The sequence below is a fragment of the Emys orbicularis genome, chromosome 9, assembly GCF_028017835.1.
Source record: "Emys orbicularis isolate rEmyOrb1 chromosome 9, rEmyOrb1.hap1, whole genome shotgun sequence".
Classification (NCBI taxonomy): Eukaryota; Metazoa; Chordata; order Testudines; family Emydidae; genus Emys; species Emys orbicularis.
The window spans coordinates 11,949,822-11,970,274 of NC_088691.1; the positions used below are offsets into that span (position 1 = coordinate 11,949,822).

At 39.5% G+C, this 20,453-nt stretch overlaps 1 protein-coding gene across 2 annotated transcripts in view; it reads right to left on the minus strand.

Annotated features, from left to right (window-relative positions):
• Positions 1–20,453, minus strand: part of RNF128 (ring finger protein 128) — a 70,808-nt gene that overhangs the window by 1,903 nt on the left and 48,452 nt on the right. For both annotated transcript variants that reach the window (XM_065410733.1, XM_065410732.1), the window contains exons 3-6: positions 7,830–7,901; positions 6,719–6,801; positions 3,236–3,332; positions 1,938–2,103 (exon numbers count right to left, since the gene is read on the minus strand). In XM_065410733.1, coding sequence (XP_065266805.1) covers positions 1,938–2,103; positions 3,236–3,332; positions 6,719–6,801; positions 7,830–7,901 — 418 coding nt within the window. The remainder of the gene's footprint in view (positions 1–1,937; positions 2,104–3,235; positions 3,333–6,718; positions 6,802–7,829; positions 7,902–20,453) is intronic.

Genomic DNA, 20,453 nt, shown 5'->3' on the forward strand with positions numbered 1-20,453 from the left:
AGCCACACGCTAGCTACAATACACTAAAACTTAAAACAAAAGAAAGGGAATATAAATGCATAAAAGAGCTGGGGGGAAATGCAAATAAATATTAAGTGGCAAGAAGAAAGTAAGAGTTAAGCTATTTCAATCATTTATGTAAATACACTGAAGTGGCAAATGTTTGGCTGTGCAGGATGTAAAAATGTAGCCTTCAAGAATTTGGAATAAAAGAAAAGATCCACTTATCTAGTTTGAGCAGAGCACACTAGCTCTTGTCTGAACAATTCTACCTGCATTTTCCAGGGCAAGATACCCAACAGGTGGCAGCAAATACCATGCTTTCCCATTGTTTCTGTTTCTAATTATTCATTTGAACCATTTCCTATTACACCTGCAAAAAAGCTTTCTGCTTGTTGCCTTTTTCAACATTATTCTGGAGTCCATTGAAAAAAAAATTAGTTTTTCAGGTGGGAAGAGCCCAGATAAAGCAACAGCAAAATATTGAGCCATTTGGGAAGTTGAATTTAATAGGAAGATTAAACTTACAAATCACATAAAGGATACAAGTACAGAGCAATTTCGCTACATTTTCTATATCTTTTCTAGTTTAAAGACAGCTTATTTCTGTAAGGAGAAAGTATGTTATTAATTTATAGAAGAGTCTATAAATATCCTTTGAAAGATTTATAAAGTCACGTTTGTTGTTTTCTATTCAAGTTGGGAAATCTAAAATTCATTACGATATTTACCATTTCTATTCATCAGACAAGCACTGCATCATTTAGAGTACAGGCAAGTCTCATCTTACGCGGGGGTTCCATTCCGCGGTTAGCGCGAAAAGCGAAAACCGCGTATAGTGAAACACTCATTGAGTTCAATGGCGGGCAGAATCGCCCGCACTACAGATGCAGTTTTTATATTGTTGTTTTTCTTCCCCCCCCCCCGTTTTTGCTGAGCGCACAAAGCTGAATTTGCGCATGTTAAATGCGCCTAAGATGCGACTTGCCTGTATTACACTAACTCTTCATAAGTCTTCCCTAACTAGTGCAAAATTTCAAGAATGTAGATTCATCTAGTGATACTGAAGAAGCTATATATTTGACATGGAAATGTTACAAGGGCAGTGAGACGTGGGCCAATCTAAGAAATTCCTTGGAATCCATAGTTTACAAGTTAAACTTACATTCTCTTTTCTTTGACCTTGTTTCTCAATAGGATCAGAAAAGACTACTTTCTCCTAGCTCTCTTAATGCAGCACAAATGTTAGAAAGCAGGAAACCTGATTGACACCAATGGTAAATTAAGATTTTCTTCTTCATAAGAGTCCTGGGCTTAACCAAACACCATTAAACTTTGTGACTATGAACTGATTTTCATATACGTTATATATATATGTTAATACTAAAACTTGTCAAGCTCCTTCCCAGTGTTAATACACATCTAGTATTTCGGATCCCACTCAGTGCATGGTTTCTTAACCTTTGCTGCACAGAGAATTCAGGAAGGGGAGCAGATGGGTTTCCCTTATACAAACTTCCAGCGCTGCCAGTTATACTGGCCAGCTGACTTTGGTGAGATGGCACCTTGGGCATGGATCTAAGCAGAAGTTAAAGTTGAATCCACTGGTGTTTCCCTTAACTTCAACTTCCACCTCAAGAATGGAGTCCCACCTTTTGTTTTACTGGTTAAGGGCCTTCTTCAATACTCACATAAGACCTATATTCCTATCAGACTTCTTTTTCTAGGAAGATTTTTTACTAGACAACAATAACCTTTGACTACTAGCCTTCACTAGAATTTGACTGGCCGGAATGCACTCTGCTTCTGCGTAGGGGCAATTTAAATAGCCATACCAAAACAAAATTGAAGTTGTCCTGCAGTATGAGAACGTGCAATGAGGGGCTAATGGAATTTGTATAACAAACTGACTGAGACAGGGATCACTGAATACTTACGCTCTGAAGATGCATGTTCTAGAGTCGGCTCATCTGTTCCTTGCACTGAAGCATAGCCAGATGATGCAGTCTCACTACGATTATCCTCTTCATTAAGTGAAGCTCTATTCGATGCTTCATTGGACACCGTGGTCTGGAAAGACTCTGCTCCCTCTTCTATATCCACCTTTGTAAAGTCAAATGATTTAAAATAAGGTGCAACTCTAATTGTCCACTTTATCTATGAAGCTGTAACCTGCCCAACACAGCTGTCATATTAAACCTTGTGTCTACAGGACAAGTGGGGCAACATGCCTGCTGCCTTCTTGTAGCAACCCTCCTGAGTAGCGCACAGTGAAACTAAAGGAGATAATATGGAACACAGGCTCATGGGCTAAGCAACTATCAGCTCGAAAAAGCTGCCTTCCACTGGGGTCCCTTTCAGGGCCAGTGCCGCAAACCCTGGTGCTAGGCCTAGTTCTCAAGGTGCTGCTACAGGACAAGTTACATATATTTTACACACCCAGAAGAGGAGAAAGCTAAAAACTGACACGATCTAGTGAAGCAAACTGGAAGAGGTTCAGATACTTGTTACCTTGTGTACCCCTGTTCTCTGCACTTCCATTCCCCCTTCCTCCAAAAACACACAATATAGTACAGTTGATTTCTCAACAGTGTCTCACTCTGGCACTTCTCTGGGTCAGAGGTGCTTAATAATAAACTGACAGTCTCTGATAAACACAAACTCCTTAAAAGTATGTTATTAGAAGCCATCTGCTGAAGGGAGGAGAGTGATCTCTGCCAGCCTTCTTGTCATCTAAAGACTCCTGGGGATTTAATTAAATAGCTGCAGGGGTGGTGGAATGGAGGAAGTGTTAATTACCTGAATCTGCCAAAAAATGCAGGCCAACCCCACTAACAACTAATTTATTGCAATAAGACTTGGAACTCTCAAATGCACACATCTGCTAGCCTGGCCTGCTATAAGCCCCACCCAAATAGGTTTGCGGTTAAAAGCAGCTACTAACTCTTTTCTGTTACACTTTAATCTACAACGGAGCATGTCACAAAACATTTTAAATAGCCAATGAGCAGCTACTAAGCCATGCCAAGTCAGCAGCAGTTTTCACCAAGACGTTAGTCTTCTTTACTGTTTCAAGTGTCACACAGTAATATCTTACTATAGGAGACATTCAAAGTCTCAGAGCTTATTCTCTACATTCTAGGAGTAGCTAAAAAAAAAAAAATCAGTTGATTCATCACACTAGCACTTTAACATTTCTTAAGTCATTTGTCACCAGGAAAGCACGCTAACTTACCTCAATTCCCAAAGCTTTGAGTATGTCCAATTTGCACATAGGACACGTCCTGTGTTCTAACAACCAGGGATCAATACAAGTCTTGTGGAAGAGATGGCTGGTAGGAAAAAAGTTAACCATCACTATTTCATTCTTAACATTCTTTGGTCATCATAGAGCTAAATATTTTAGTCAACCCAACATTACTGAATATCCCAATAGCTCTCATAGCATCTGTTCAATACCGTAGACTTTTAGTCCCCCAGTAATACACTGCAAATGTTTAAGACAGATTTACATTTGTCGCTGCTTACTTTAGTTACACCAACTACAGGTAAGGGAAGATTTAAAGGTGATATTCTAATTTTGAACAATAACATCCTTAGAAAGTTTAGGAGCCTTTATATTTTTAAGGTGCAACTATGAAGAGATACTGTGGTACTGGATGGATAAGACCTAGACTATAAAGAGGAGAAATTCATGGAGTGTTACAAGAGAGCTAACAGACAACATAGTTTTCAGTAAAGCCTAAGTAGAGTGTGTGTCCAAAATAGTTAAACAGCTCCATCAATCACTGTAAAATAACTTGTGGTTCTGTTTAAGTTCAAAATAAGCCTTTTGAAGTTTGTTTCCCGGAGGTCTGGAAAAGGAATGCTTACATATTAACAGATATTAAGACTAGGTAAGGACAAAATTAACTCTTCCAAGACATGAGAGGATCACACATGCCTTGTGTTGCTTCAAGTTACAGAAGTAGTTATTTGAACCAGTTGTTGCTTATGACTAATCTATAACTGATTGATCCTGTAATTGCCATGTCTGGTGCTTTCGTTAGTTTCTCTGTTTAAGAACAAAAACAAAAATACACCTTACTAGAGCAAGTCAGCGGGTCACCTGTATCACACCCTTTCTTAAAGCTTGTGTGTGAGCACTAATTTCCCCAAGTGGATAAACCTTGAACTTATATAAGCCAAGTTAACAACAAAGTCTATAGATTTAAGAGAAACATATTTTTCACTCAGACATAACTCTCTCCCCCCCCCCCCACACTTGTTTCTGTGAAATCTAAAAAACCTCAGATAATATCATGCCCTCATCCTGATGAGGAAGACTGCATCCTTATGTGCTTACTGTGAGTACACATACAAGTACATAAAGTGGGTGTATACACAAGGACTACATACAATAGAACCTCAGTCATGAACTGACCGGTCAACCACACCTCATTTAGAACCAGAAGTACGCAATCAGGCAGCAACAGAGATAAAAAAAATACAGTACTGTATTAAACGTAAACTACTAAAAAATAAAAGGGAAAGATTTTTAAGAAAAGATTTGACAAAGGAAGGAAACTGCTTTGTATTTGTTTCATTTAAATTAAGATTGTTAAAAGCAGCATTTCTCTTCTGCATAGTAAAGTTTCAAAGCTGTATTAAGTCAATGTTTAGTTGTAAACTTTTCAAAGAATTACCATAGCATTTTGTTCAGTTATGAACAACCTCCATCCCCGGGGGGTTCATAACTCTGAGGTTCTACTGTAGTACACTACATGTAACATGACTAATACACAGGCATGCATGCAAGTGCCTACCACATGCATACTGAATTGGTGATGGCTCTGGGTTAGGAGAGGGGGAATGGGGAGATAAAAATATATGTACGATTTCATATTAACTGTTGTCTAGCTATAAGTGATTAAATTACTTGTCCTTTCAACCTTCAGTCTGGAGTGGAACTAAGTAAGGAAAAGGGACAGTCTCTAGAGTATTCTATCATAAGGTGCTTGAGTAGATATATCCGAGCTTGCTTATGGACACGGTCTTGTAGAAGAGGGTAGCTGACTTTTCAAGCTATCAACTTAGATGTGTCTAAAACCCTGACTAGATGCCTTTTTACTCTGGGAAGTTGATCCACTGTTAAATACCACTGTCAGCAAGAGGTCCTTTGCTGCTGAAAGCTATTTAACTGCTAACATACTTTAGTACTAATGAAAATGTTAAGTGTTCCTGAGACGTGCTTACTTTTGCTAACAGTTACACTGTGCCTGCACTGGACCAGGGAGATCTGTTGATAATTGCTTTTGTCAACTTCTTGGGGTCATCAAGTCTTAATGTAGAGCTCCTGTTGCATGGCAGTAGGGCATAGCGTGCTTACACAAATACTCACTTATGTAAGATTATATATAAAGATTCCGGCTTGTATTAGATAATGTATTTGACAGTTACATAACACGGTCTCTTCAATGTGGCTCTCTTCCTATTGTTGATGAGAGATCAACCATAACTTTGGATTTGTCCTACCTTCAGAACTTATTTCTCAGCCTAAACATTGGATGAATGCTATTTTTTTGCATGCTTCTTACACAAGAATTATGTTTCCAGATTTTGAAAGCTAACTCCAGATCAGGCTAAATGCTCCTCTTGTTCCAAAGTTCAATTGCTAAAGTGGACCAAGTTCAGGATGCCTGTGTTGAATTCAGATTTTCTTCAAACTTTACTTTAACTTGTAGATCAAGAGCTGTACAAACCCAGGAAAGCTTCCAGATTCAACTGGTTTAGTTATTACAACACTAATTTTAGCTTTAACTCAAAGAGAGCTGGACTATTTTGGCCAACCCTTCCCAAAATGAGAGGTTTAGGCAAGTTATGAGAAAGGGAAGACAGGGGATAGTTATAAATCAGTCTTAATGATAGAGAATGTAAGTAGCGCACACTGAAGTGGTGTTGTGAAATACCAACAGGCATAATAAAGCCAAAGAAAATACTAGCTCTTCAACACTGAGCTTCTGTAGGGAGAAGACGACTAGGATATGCAGGGGAGATGAAAGAAGATACTGATAAGATCTCTGCAGAAAATATTTATAATTTTAGTCTGGTCATCACCTTATCTTAAGAGAGTGGAGGAAGTGGCAGCTATCCCATAACTAGTTTTAATGATAAACTTGCAGAAGAAAAATACGTTGCAAATACAGACTACACTCAAAAGGGCTGCCCAGGAGGCACCATAAATCTCAGCAAAAAGCCTTGTTCATTTATACTTTGACAGCCTGGTTTTCAGAGGTGCCAAGTAACCCCAAATTCCAATGAAACTAGTGGGAGATGCAGGTGGTCAGAACCTCTGAAAAGGAGTCAAGCCATAAGACCTAAGAGTTTGGGACCATACAGTTTTATATACTAGCATAGAAGTGTTATGCCAATTTGATGTTTAAAAAGGCTAGGAAATCCTTCACACAAGCTATGTGGTAAAATTCTTCAACCTTAAGAAATCATCACCTTCACTGAAAGTTATTACATGGCAATAAGCAACCTTTATTGCGTATTTCCACAATTTCTAATGTTTATCTGAAAACCTGACAGGGAGCTTTAAGGCTATTTTGGTGGGGCAACAGCTATAGTATAGTAAGATTAGACCCTGTTGCATCCTTTACTGTCTTTTAACAAAGGTTTTGGGAAGTATACTTTAGCATTTAAAATATACATGGCAATTTAGCAGAAGATAACCTACTTGCAAGTTAAAATACGCACTACATCATTTGGTTTGTATACTTCAATGCACACTGCACAGCTATCGCCATCAGGACCAATTTCCTAAATGAAGAGTATAAGTCATTAGTTATCCTGAGACAGATTCATGATTAAGAGTTGCACACAGATTTATTCTGGAAATTAATCTCAAGATAAAAGTGTTCTAGCCAGAGTAAGCTAGAACAGCTCTCAAATACAAATATATACGATGAATTACCAACCCAGTAGGTTTGACATTTAATCTGAAGCATTAAAAAGCGAACCCATGACTTAATCAACAGCAAAATATCTTGTTTAATCAGTGGACGGGTGTTTAAAACCTTAGAAAAGCCAAAAGGAAGTAAGGGTACGGCTACACTGCAATGCAGTGAAGACTACGGGAGTGTGAATTGCAGAGTGCTCCAAAGTGTTGCACTTCTAGTGTCCAGTGTTTGCATTAACATAGTTCTGTTTGAAAGAGGACTAGGTTTAAACAGGACTAAATTAATGTGACTTGAGGTACCTTTTAGTTCGCTCCAGCAGTGTCCATACAGGGCAGTTAAAGTGCAACACTTTGGTGTGCTCTAGAATTTGCACACCCCCCACCCCCCACCCCATAGCGCTCACTGCGGCGCAGTGTAGATGCTCTCAGTTCCACTGAAGAATGACTTCTGAACCTTAAAAAAAAACAAAACAAAACAAAACAAAAAAACCCCTAAAATTTAGTTGTATGCACTAATGCCCAAAGATCAGGAGCATTTGGCACAACTAAAAATCAAAACACACCATTTAAAATGAAGCAGTTGGCTCGAGTTATCCCTGCCAACTCCCTTCTGTGACTGACATTATTACATTAGTTACATCTGCCAAAATCTCAGTGAGAATGGAGCGTATTTTGCTATAGACTACAGTTTTGCAAGTTATATGCCCTTTGGAAGGCTTGGGCTCAAAAATGATTTGAGTTTGCACTCCGGTTCACTTGACTTAAGGCAAGAAAATGTTAGGATATTTGTACAGCCAACTTTATCAAAAGCAAAAAGAAGAAAGTTTGGACAACGTCATGTCAGATTACATTTCAAAAGAATATAAGGAAATTATTTTGTAAATGATACCTTGTCCCCCTGTTTTAACGTGCGCAGTTGTAGCTGTCCAATAGCTTTTTTGGCATCTGCTTTTAATTGTCTCTGTAACAAAAAAAAGGAGAAGTGTTGATTAAACTACAGAATGAATTTTCCTATAAATAATGACTAAAAAAAAATCTAATGTAACCAAGTCTCTCTCTATAATCCATAGATATTCAATGTGGCCTTTAAAGAGAAAGTTTGCCTATTTATGCATCAAAAACATTAAGAAAAAACAGCTGAAACTTAGTTTTTGGATACTTTATACAGTTGTGCTTTTAAGGGACATGCCACATGCTTTTCCCAAATAATATTTTTAAAAAGGCTTTTCACTGAGAAAATACGCAAAACCAAGGAATTTCAGATTTGTAAACATACACAATCGTATCTTGATTAAGTTGTATCAGATCTAGCAGTGTCAACTTAAACCTTCAAATTAACTCAACCCAGAAGAGGAAACACTGTAGAACTCAAATCACAGGGAGTTAATATATCCAATTGCTGTGAATTTGTATTGTGACTTCCTAGCACAGACTGCCACTTAGGCGTAGCTTGATAAAAGCAAGGTTCTTTACCAGTCAGCTCCTCAAATACTCTCAACACGCCCTCTGAACCAAACCTTTGAAATGAGTTCATTTCATAATGTATACAAACCGCTCAGGAGCCTTGAGCTTCCTAGCACCAACTGCAACTGTACAGTGAACAAGTCAAACAATTTTATCTGGCGACTGACCCAAGTTAGCATATGTAATATTTGCACCTTTGTGAAAGCTATTTTTTAATCTAAGCCTGTGGGCAGATTAGGTAAAACCTGTAGACTGTACTATCAAAGACTAGCCCTAGAAAACTTACAAGATAGCTACAATGCCAGCAAAGAAGTGGGACTGCATTCCCCCTTCTCGCCCACCTTGTCAATCAATGTATCTGATTTTCTCAGGCTGCCAAGAGACAGAGGCACACACAAATGGCCAAAAAGTGGAAGCTTTAGCTTGCCTTACAGCTACTGTTAATCAATGGTACTGTGGAGGGTTCAATTAGCATGAGAGACTGTATTTCTGCTTAAAATGTCACAAAAGTTTTATCTTCAGTAACATGCTGAACCTCTCCCTACTATTCAGGTAACTACTGCTTCAGGGCATGAAGTCATAGTCTTTTTTGCAGACCCAGCTACAGTGCTGCAACGATATGGATCTTTATAGCCCAGGCAAGGTGGATCAAAGTTCGGCAGCAAACTGGATATTCTGCTACAAGTTAAAATGTTGAGTTTATCAATGTGTGAATGTAAACACAATCAGCACAGAATCTGGGCTATTAGTTTTGAAACTTTATCCCTTCCCTACATTTTCAGTTCTTAACTGAACTAAGATTCTGGTAGTGATAATACATAACCATTGTAGAAAGTCAGGAGGAGGAAGTCGCTTGAGTTTGACAGCTGAATGGGAGGGGCAATAAGGCCATGCCTACACTAGCATGGCACAGCTGTACCAATGCGAAGATCACATGTGTAGCTGCTCCGTACTGATGGGGGTGCTCCCGTCGACATTATACCACCGACATAGTGCTGTCCACCCCCCTGCTTGTTGGTGTAACTTATATCGCTCAGAGGGGTTCTCTCACACCCCTGAGCAACAATTTATACCGATAAAAGCACTGGTGTAGACATAGCCTTAGAGAAGTGAGACGCAATTTGCAGTTGTAGTATGAGCCCATAATCTCTCTTTATGCTAAAGTTATTAGTGAATTAGTCAATCATTTTAAAAAGTGTCGTCTTTAGGTTTCACATGAAGCAAACAATTTATATAAACATGGGCAGCTCATGCATCAGTTATTGACTCAGGAAGGCAACAGGGCATCAGTTTGCATTATAGTCCTATTTTCAAAGTTATCTTTGCAACAAAAAGGGGCTAGAGGCTTAGTACAATTCTACAGCAAGGTGCAACTTCCACAACATACACAGAGGCCATGAACTCAGCTAGAACAGACTGACAAGTCAATTTAATTTTGTTTTTTAAAACAAAAAAACCTCAAAACCACCACAAATTGATTTAAACGTTTTTTTTGTTGGTTGAATAAGAACATCCAGATAATGCCACTTTGCTGTTTCCATTTGAATGAAGACTAATTGCTGCAACGTTAGGCAGAACAAAATCAGATATAAGTTTAAGGTGTTTCTGAGGTTGAGACCACATGGAAGCATTCTCTATTGTGGTCTTATGAGCTAGTCTGTATGACTAACAAATAGATGAAGAGCCTCAAAAAATATGACACTTCCACAGAGTTCTCATGTGGAGTATGGTACATTCAATAGAAGATATAAGTATATAGTAATATCAATACCGTCTATTATCTACTGGCCAGAACAGTGCATATATGAATATATCATACACACACACACACACACACACACACACACACACACTTACTTTATAGTTCTCTAAATCATGACAACTGAAAAAAAGACTATGTAAAATTCACACCAGCATCTAATCCACATGGTTCGTGTCAGGGTAGGCACATTACATGAATTTTGATTAGCTTTATTAGTCATTTTAAAACAAAATGTTTTGAGTTTGTCTAAGCAATAATGTTTGTTAAACTACTGCTCACAAACTACACTGACAAGAGTCAACGCTAACATCAACATTAACAGGAACAGTGGGCATGTGTAGGGAGATAAACCGCTAAGTAATGACCATTTTCTGGAGAGTTCCTGCTTAGGAACTTGCATCTAGATTCTGTGCCTCCATTTTCCTGCCTGGATCTCCACCTCCGAGCCCTGCCTCTGGAGGCTTCACTAGCAGGTGCAGTAAGTTTCAGTGCTCCCATTAAGATAGACCCTGCCCATGGACATCCACTGGTGATCAATACCAGAGAAAGAAGTGTTTTAGAGGCTTAATCTGGAAAGAAGTTGATAAAAATAGCAGTCACACATGTTCAGACAATTCGTAGTTAAGACCTGGCATCAATGTCAAAGTCTCCAGCTTAGACCTGGTATCAATGCCACAATTCCCACACAGAAATTCATTGGCAGACTTCCAAGCTGACTAAGTTTAGAAAGTCCACAGTCCCTTACTCTGACAATAGTCAATAATATTTCTAATTGTGCTGTCAGCTATGCACAATGAAGTCTCTGAGAGCTGCACCACTGAATTCCTTCAGACCCCCCTTCCCATTGAGCTAGTTTACCTTCTAGCATAGAGACTTTTCTAAGTGTCCACTTCTGACCAAGTTTCAGTACACATTCTCTCTGCTAAGATCCTGTAGGACAGACACCTGATGTACCCTGGTTCTCTCATAAGAACGGCTTTACTGGGTCAGACCAAAGGTCCATCTAGCCCAGTATCCGGTCTTCTGACAGTGGCCAATGCAAGGTGTCCCAGAGGGAATGAACAGAACAAGTAATCATCAAGTGATCCATCCCATCACCCATTCCCAGTTTCTGGGAAACAGAGGCTAGAGACACCATCCCTGTCCAACCTGGCTAATAGCCATTGATGGACCTATCCTCCATGAACTTATCTAGTTCTTTTTTGAACCCTGTTATAGGCTTGGCCTTCACAACATCCTCTGGCAAGGAATTCCACAGGGTGACTGTGCATTGTGTGAAAAAATACTTCCTTTTGTTTGTTTTAAACATGCTGCCCTGTTGTAATTATTTAGGAGTTTGTGAAAGAGCAGGAAATAGTCTAGAAATTATTCTGTTACACAAGAGTCCTGAACTTCCATAGTCTTTGGAGAACTAGAGTTGTGTCACTGTCTGCAGTTACAATATTTGAGTTTGAAATGAAGTCTGTCCCACATACAGCCTTGAAGTTTTCATATTGTCATTAAAGGCAGTGCAAGTAGCACTATCTAAGATTAAGACTGCACAACATTTTCCATTATAACTTCCTGCTTTTAACTGTATGACTTTGTCACCAAGCTTAAAATGGTGTGAGAACTTACAGCCCACACCCAAGTGTCTGCTTCAGGCTGATTTTTGAAAATTTCAGTAAGAACTATTCATCCATTTCTTAGAATAATGTTAGGGGAAAATGTTGTTTTGCCCTACGTTAAATTAACAGCATTTTGTTAAGCAGCTCCTGTAACTCTCTGCTTGGAGAAGGGACTTGAAATTTCGTATTGTGGTTGCCCTAAAGTCAGGGCCGTTTGCTGTCTCTGTGAAAGAGTAAGTTACGGGCCACACATTGGTCAATGAAGATAAAATACTGAATAGCTGCTCATTCAGTGGGCACTACCTATTCTATACAATGATGGAGGCAGTGATTGTGTGGGAGAGCATGCAGTCATGTATTTCAAGACTGCATCACAGTGCAGATACAAGGGGGTTGAATTAAGGTTGCACAGGCAACCTTAATGCTGTTTTTTCCCTAACTTCAGTGCTTGCCTAATTTTTTTTTTTATGAACAAGTCTTAAGGGCTTAAATTGACAGTCAAGCTTCAACAAAAAATATTTTCATGAAGGTAAATGAATTTTTATCTGGGTGGGAGAGAACAAGCAGCAGCCAGACATAGGATAAGCCTGTCCTGGCTTCCACCCATGACAATTTAGAGTTAAGAATATGCCACAGTCTGCAAGATTATGGATTTGCCATTGCCTGGTCTAAACAGGAGAGTCAGACCCAGATGGAAGGAAGAGAGGGGAGAAGACAGAGCAGTTTTTATTTCTGTTCCTCCATTCTGGAAGGTAGCACTGATGCTGTCAAGTTCCTTTCCCTGCTCTTCCTCTGAGAGGATCATCACCGGTGCTTGGAGATGAAGGATCTTCAAATAGGTCTGACACTCCTTATGTTCCTCCCATAATCCAGGCAAGACATTTGCATGACACGCCGAGCTCCACTACCCTCAGGTGCAGAGGTTTAATTATTGTTCCCATGAACTTGGGCATTGCCCAGATGCAGGTCACCTTGCTTCCTATATTATCTTAAGTGGGTCACTTCTGAGGCATTATGTAATTTGTATAACAGCATTTAAGTTTAAACTTTGAACTAATTATGGTGAACTAAGTACTATCACTAGTTATTTCCTGGTGCCAGTAAGCTAAATTAGAATGGACTAGATTTTGAAAATGTTATGTCCTGCACAGGTCAGCATCCTGCTAATTAGTACTGGGACTTCCCTCATGGGTCTTACGTTTCATTCTATTTGCCTTTGACAGATTAATTTACTATTACTTCATACAATTCTAAGTGTAAGAAGCCCTCTTCAATTGTTGGAAGTATTAACATCCAGAAATGCCTTCCTTGCTTATTAGAACCCTTAAGGATTTGCTGATCAGGCAGATTATTCCTTCTGCACATTCGCTGGGCCCAATTCTCATTTACATTTAAGACCCCTTTACTCTGTCAGAGTGCTGTAGAGTCTCCTTGGTATAAATGAGAATCAAGTCCTCTCTTAAAAGTCTATTTCAGTTTTCAGGTAACAGAAGTTGTCAAGTTTTGTTTTTAAAGGTAGCCTTTTAATGTCTCTCCTCTCCCACCCCGCATTAACTATAAACCTCTTGAAAGAACAGTAAAGGACTCTGCAGGGTGAGGGAATCATGTGGTTCATGAGAGACTGTAATGTCTTTTTCTAGTCTTTTCTTTGCTATCCAGCTTTCTACAGTCACATAAGAACATAAGAACATAAGAAAGGCCGTACTGGGTCAGACCAAAGGTCCATCTAGCCCAGTATCTGTCTACCGACAGTGGCCAATGCCAGGTGCCCCAGAGGGAGTGAACCTAACAGGCAATGATCAAGTGATCTCTCTCCTGCCATCCATCTCCATCCTCTGACGAACAGAGGCTAGGGACACCATTCTTACCCATCCTGGCTAATAGCCATTTATGGACTTAGCCACCATGAATTTATCCAGTCCCCTTTTAAACATTGTTATAGTCCTAGCCTTCACAACCTCCTCAGGTAAGGAGTTCCACAAGTTGACTGTGCGCTGCGTGAAGAAGAACTTCCTTTTATTTGTTTTAAACCTGCTGCCTATTAATTTCTTTTGGTGACCCCTAGTTCTTGTATTATGGGAATAAGTAAATAACTTTTCCTTATCCACTTTCTCAACATCACTCATAGTCACATAGTTTATCTGCTTATTCTGTTAAACTGCATAAGAGTAAAGATCGCAGTGAGACACATTCCACTTTTACCAAGAAGTTCACAACATACAGATGGACCTGAGAGAGAATCAGACCTCTCTCTATAAACATTAAGGTTAGCATGTATAACATTAAGATAGCAGTTTGCAATACTGTAACTAGGTTCCTATTTAGATTTAAATAAACTACACAGCTGAAGTCAGTAAACAAAACCTTTCGTTTTTCAGTTGTTTTATTACAAACTTCCAAGATGGACCTGAAGGCATTTTTAGACTGTCATTTAATAAATACTGATTCACTAGGCAGACAGCCAAACCCTGCTTTTCCACCAAGGGATGTTCTCATAACTAAGTACTGTAAAAAGGGTTCTGTGATGGATAGAAAACAAAAGTCAAGATCAGAGTGTGGGGAAAGAGCAGAGGCCAGCACAGACCAGTTCCAGAGAACTAGAATTATAGGAAGAGTATTAAGAATAATCTAACCAAGTAGTCAAAAAGCATCATTAGACAAATAATGAAACAGTTTAGAAAACTGACTACTCAAATAAGTTCATGGGTGCTTCCCTACATTGCTAGGTCACTTTGGATAAGCCTATGCTAACTTAAAACTATATCCCTTTGCCATTTGCTTGAGGAACTCCTCAATGTTTCAAAGTTTGAAAGCACACTTGCTTAGCACAAGATGTTAGAGTGCCTTCGTCCATCTGTCCAATATACAAATTCATTCCAGTTCTTAAAGACCTTTTCTCGAATCCTTGCATACAATCCAGTTTCTGCCTAAGCAGATATTGGAATAAAGACTAGAGTCCAGCAAGAAGGTAGATCTAATGGTGCAACAATATTGAAGGCAAAGACTGTTCGCGATCTTCAAAATGACTAGGCGCTGCATAGTTGAAGTTGGTATAAGAAACTGTCTTTCCAGTCATCAAAAATCCTCCATTTCGGTTTGGGAGTTATTGATCACTACTGGGAAAGCTGAAGTTTGGAATATTTAATGATCATCACAAAACTGACTCAATCTCCAAAACACATGTTCACCTACAGCAGTGATCTCCAAAGTGGGGTGCGCGAACCCCAGGGGGTGCGCAAGAGGATCCTTGGGGGTGCGCGGCAGGAGGAGCGGTTTTTGGGGGCTTTTTGGGCTTCAGCAGTTCGGGCGGGAGTCCGAGTGGCTTTTTTTTTTTTTTGCTTTGGCAAAAACGGTAGAGCCGGCGTGGCAGGGGGTGCGTGCTCAAAAATTTTTTACTGATAGCGATGCGCGATAAAAAAGTTTGGAGACCACTGACCTAGAGTATTGAACAGTTCCTACCAAAGCTTGTATAAAGAAAAGCCATGACATTTCCAAGGCTGAGTCCAGAGAATAATGCAAGTCAAAGTTTTGGAAGTACAAGTTTTTATTTGTACTATTCAGCAAATGTTTAGTGTTTTCAAGAGCTAATAAAAACTTAAACAAAACTAACCCCATTCCTGGCTTTACATAGTAAAGCCATTCAGCAAGAACATTCTTGGGCAAACACCAAACAATAACTCTGGTCTACAATTTTTAAGTCGTCTGCTTCAGAGATAAAATGTGCTATTTATTATGTATTTTGATGTGCTGAATTCAAATATGACAATTAAAACAACTGATTGGCTACTGTTTCTAAGATATTTAAGTTTTTACATTTTATGTCTATGTATATTGTGTAGATAGAGTTTTAATCAAATTGTAAACCTAGGTCTTTTCATGTGTTTATGGTTGCTTTACATGATAATATTTCACCTGTCCTGTTTATGTAACACTTTAAAAATCAGCAAAAGGGTTATATAAATAAAATTTATTATGAAACAAAAGGCAAAAAACTATTATGTACATAGTTTAGTCCTATTCAGTGTCTACTCGGCACTTCTTGGCTTGTCTCTTGTATTCATTAAATGGAGCATCTCTTGTCACTGTCCAGCAATAGTCTGCAAGCATTGATGGACTCCATTTGCCCTGATAGCGTTTCTCCATTGTTGCAATGTCCTGGTGAAATTGCTCGCCGTGCTCGTCGCTCACTGCTCCGCAGTTCGGTGGAAAAAAATCTAGATGAGAGTGCAAAAAATGTATCTTTAGTGACATGTTGCAACCAAGGCTTTTGTATGCCTTGAGGAGGTTTTCCACCAACAACCTGTAGTTGTCTGCCTTGTTGTTTCCAAGAAAATTTATTGCCACTAACTGGAAGGCTTTCCATGCCGTCTTTTCCTTGCCACGCAGTGCATGGTCAAATGCATCATCTCGAAGAAGTTCACGAATCTGAGGACCAACAAAGACACCTTCCTTTATCTTAGCTTCACTTAACCTTGGAAATTTTCCACGGACGTACTTGAAAGCTGCTTGTGTTTTGTCAATGGCCTTGACAAAGTTCTTCATCAGACCCAGCTTGATGTGTAAGGGTGGTAACAAAATCTTCCTGGATTCAACAAGTGGTGGATGCTGAACACTTTTCCTCCCAGGCTCCAATGACTGTCGGAGTGGCCAATCTTTCTTGATGTAGTGGGAATCTCTTGCACGACTATCCCATTCGCAGAGAAAACAGCAGTACTTTGTGTATCCAGTCTGCAGACCAAGCAAGAGAGCAACAACCTTCAAATCGCCACAAAGCTGCCACTGATGTTGGTCATAGTTTATGCACCTCAAAAGTTGTTTCATGTTGTCATAGGTTTCCTTCATATGGACTGCATGACCAACTGGAATTGATGGCAAAACATTACCATTATGCAGTAAAACAGCTTTAAGACTCGTCTTCGATGAATCAATGAACAGTCTCCACTCATCTGGATCGTGAACGATGTTGAGGGCTGCCATCACACCATCGATGTTGTTGCAGGCTACAAGATCACCTTCCATGAAGAAGAATGGGACAAGATCCTTTTGACGGTCACGGAACATGGAAACCCTAACATCACCTGCCAGGAGATTCCACTGCTGTAGTCTGGAGCCCAACAGCTCTGCCTTACTCGTGGGTAGTTCCAAATCCCTAACAAGGTCATTCAGTTCACCTTGTGTTATGAGGTGTGGTTCAGAGGAGGAGGATGGGAGAAAATGTGGGTCCTGTGACATTGATGGTTCAGGACCAGAAGTTTCATCCTCTTCCTCGTCTGACTCAAGTGAGAATGATTCTGGTGCATCAGGAACCGGCAGTCCTTCTCCGTGGGGTACTGGGCGTATAGCTGATGGAATGTCTGGATAATGGACAGTCCACTTTTTCTTCTTTGACACACCTTTCCCAACTGGAGGCACCATGCAGAAGTAACAATTGCTGGTATGATCTGTTGGCTCTCTCCAAATCATTGGCACTGCAAAAGGCATAGATTTCCTTTTCCTGTTCAACCACTGGTGAAGATTTGTTGCACAAGTGTTGCAGCATATGTGTGGGGCCCACCTCTTGTCCTGATCTCCAATTTTGCAGCCAAAATAAAGGTGATAGGCTTTCTTAACCATAGTGGTTATACTGCGCTTTTGTGATGCAAAAGTCACTTCACCACAAACATAGCAGAAGTTATCTGCACTCTTCACACAAGTACGAGGCATCTCTGCTCACTTTGGCTAAACAGAAATGTGTCCCTTTGCAAAATCAAACACTGACAAATAAGAGAGCACGACACTGTATGATTTCTAGAGCTGATATAGGGCAATTTGTTCAGCAGAGTGATGGAAGCTTCGTTATGATTGCATCATCCATGACTTCTAGGAATAACATGATGCAATTCATATCATGTATGACGCAATACCAGCTTCAGATTGCATCATTCATTGTTTTGCCTAAAAAGCAAGTACTGTCCAAACCCAGTCATAGATTTATTCATAGATCCAGTCAAAGATGTATTTTAGTCATTTCTGGTTTAAATTGAGATCCCTTCCCTTTATAACTCACTTATCCTCCGCCATTCCCAAGTCAAGGGTCGTATATACTGACCCAATAGCATATCTTGAAAACTAGAGCCAATCAACAATTTTAAGCATCATTTTCGTTCTCAGTGACCCAGAATTAGTAAAGTTTGACTACATTTATTTCAGAAGCATTTTGGCTGTAGAGCAGTGTAATAAATGAGGGTTGTTTTGGGTTTTGGTCTTTTTTAAAAACATGCTTTGCCAACCTGTGTTCATTGAAGAGAGATCTGCCTCATGATACCACTCATTTATCTAGCCACTAGTAATGCTAAAGCTTGAAGTAGTCACGATTTGGGAGGAAAAAAGAATACTCCAAACTGCCCCTCTGGGTTTTGGCATGTTTTACAAGATCATTACCCTTCACTGGTATATGGTAGAGAAATGACAATCTGAAATGTCTGGATTTGAAGATAAAGGTAGTGACTATACTTCCTTCTGATGCACTGTTTCAGCTCCTTATATTGAACAGATCAGTTGAAGCTCCCTTTCAAGTGTCATGCCAGTTCCTCCCAATGCTAATTTTCAGCTTGAATCTCAATTAGCTGTACATGATTTGTGCAGGTTAGTAGAAAGAGTAAGCATTACTTGTTTATGTAATTCAGTTGCCAAACTGAATAAAAATAATGAAAATAAAAATCATAGTTGTTAAGAAGCCAGAATGCAATTTAAGCAATGTGAAACCACACATTCTAAAGTATTGGTCAGATCCCAGGCAAATGCAATAAATTTTAAGGAATCCATCTGACCATGTATTACATCCAACAGGTAGAAACTGTTCAAAAACAACTTGGATAAGTTCATGGAGGATAGGTCCATCAATGGTTATTAGCTAAGCTGGTCGGGGACGCAACCCCATGCTCTGGGTGTGCATGGGCCTTTGACTGCCAGATGGGACTGGATGACAGGGATGCATCCTCAAGTGATTGCCCTGTTCCGTTCATTCCCTTTGAAACATCAGGCATCGGCTACTGTTTGAAGACAAGATACTGGCCGGGTTAGATGTAACACTGGTCTAAAACAGTATGGACACTTATGTTCTTATGTAACAGATTAAGACAAATGTCTAGCTTGATTAAAACTAGCAGGCTGTCTAGCACATTTCACAGATGTTGTACCTGAACCCTATCTGCTGTATTTTCACCTAGTACCCCATGGAAGCAGTAGATCCCCTGACATTACCTATAGCCATGAGATTTGGAGGTACTCTATTAGAATTAATATCCATAAGTAAAGAGCTCAAACTTACAAACAAGAGGTTCTCAAACTACATATTGAAAACTTAATTGAGCTAAAATTCTACAATAATCATGCTGTAACTGATGTTCAGCTGTCCTGGTTAGATTCACAAGAAACATTTTTATATCCATCTCTCTAACCTTATAGCCTACCAGGAATGGAGACTGTAATGTAGGTTAACTGGAGTTGGGCTACATTCCTAGTGAGTCAGTTTACCTACTCACTAGGTTTACAAGTTATGACTATGTTTGCTACTACAGTGACACAGTTATGACATTCTCATGTTTCTTCTTTGAATTTTGACCTATGCCAGCTTGTTTCAAGCAGTCCAGTTCATGGACTGGATGAACAAGCGTATTTAGGAGATTATGTGGGAGGGTTATCAGTGAAATCATCTGAGATGAAGGGCAGGTTGTTTGATCAATCACAAGTATCCAAGCACCAAATCTGTGATTTGCTCTGAGACAATCAGAAAACCACCTGTTACTTTGAGTATCTCTTTACTGCACTATGGGTTGGGGGAGGGAACTGTTTATCAGATCCTCTTTTCACAGCTCCAGAAGACTGGGGCTTTACCGGAAGCCCTGGAAAGAAAGCTGGAGAGAGAACAGCCCTTGCAAAGTCACCAGAGAGGATCACATGTTCTGGTAGGCTCCCAAATGAAACAATAAGGACCATATAGAAATGGCTGTTCATATTTGGCACATTCAGCCCTTCTGCCTACTAGTGACTACAGCCATTGGCCTATGATTTCCATGGGGAGAAGAAACGATAGGACTAGATTCTCATACCAAATTAAGGCCCATTATAGATTTGTCCCCAAGATTTTAGGAGCTCTTTGTGACTAGAATATCAACTGTGAAGCAGTCAAACTGGAGACATAATTTGTATTAATTATATTAGCTGATCATAAATTACCACATCAGTTGATATCAAGAGTTACTAATTAGTCAACAAGTTTCCATGCAAGTCCCTGCTGGGGCTTTAAAAATCTAAGATTACAGTTTTATAATATGTCAACATGCTTTTGACACCAAAAGTTGAAATTCAGTAATTTCCTTTGCTGAGGAGTGTCTTATTAATGTTAAATTTCTAAAGCAATTTCCTTCTTTGCTAAAAATTCTAAAATAGGAAACTCATGTGTGCACCTGGCTTTGAAGACTCTTGAATGTCTCTGGGTTGTGTCTTTTATCACAAAACTAGGAGACAGGAAATGCTAATAGCCAAAAGTTTTATCACCTGATCTAATATCAGCATTATTATTAGGTCACAGCTCTAGGGATAATGTTTATTATAGCTGCTGTACAAAACAAGCAGTTGGAGCAGATGTTTTGTTAAGTGTTCCAGATAATAAAAATTGGCTTTTTGTAATTCCTTGGGA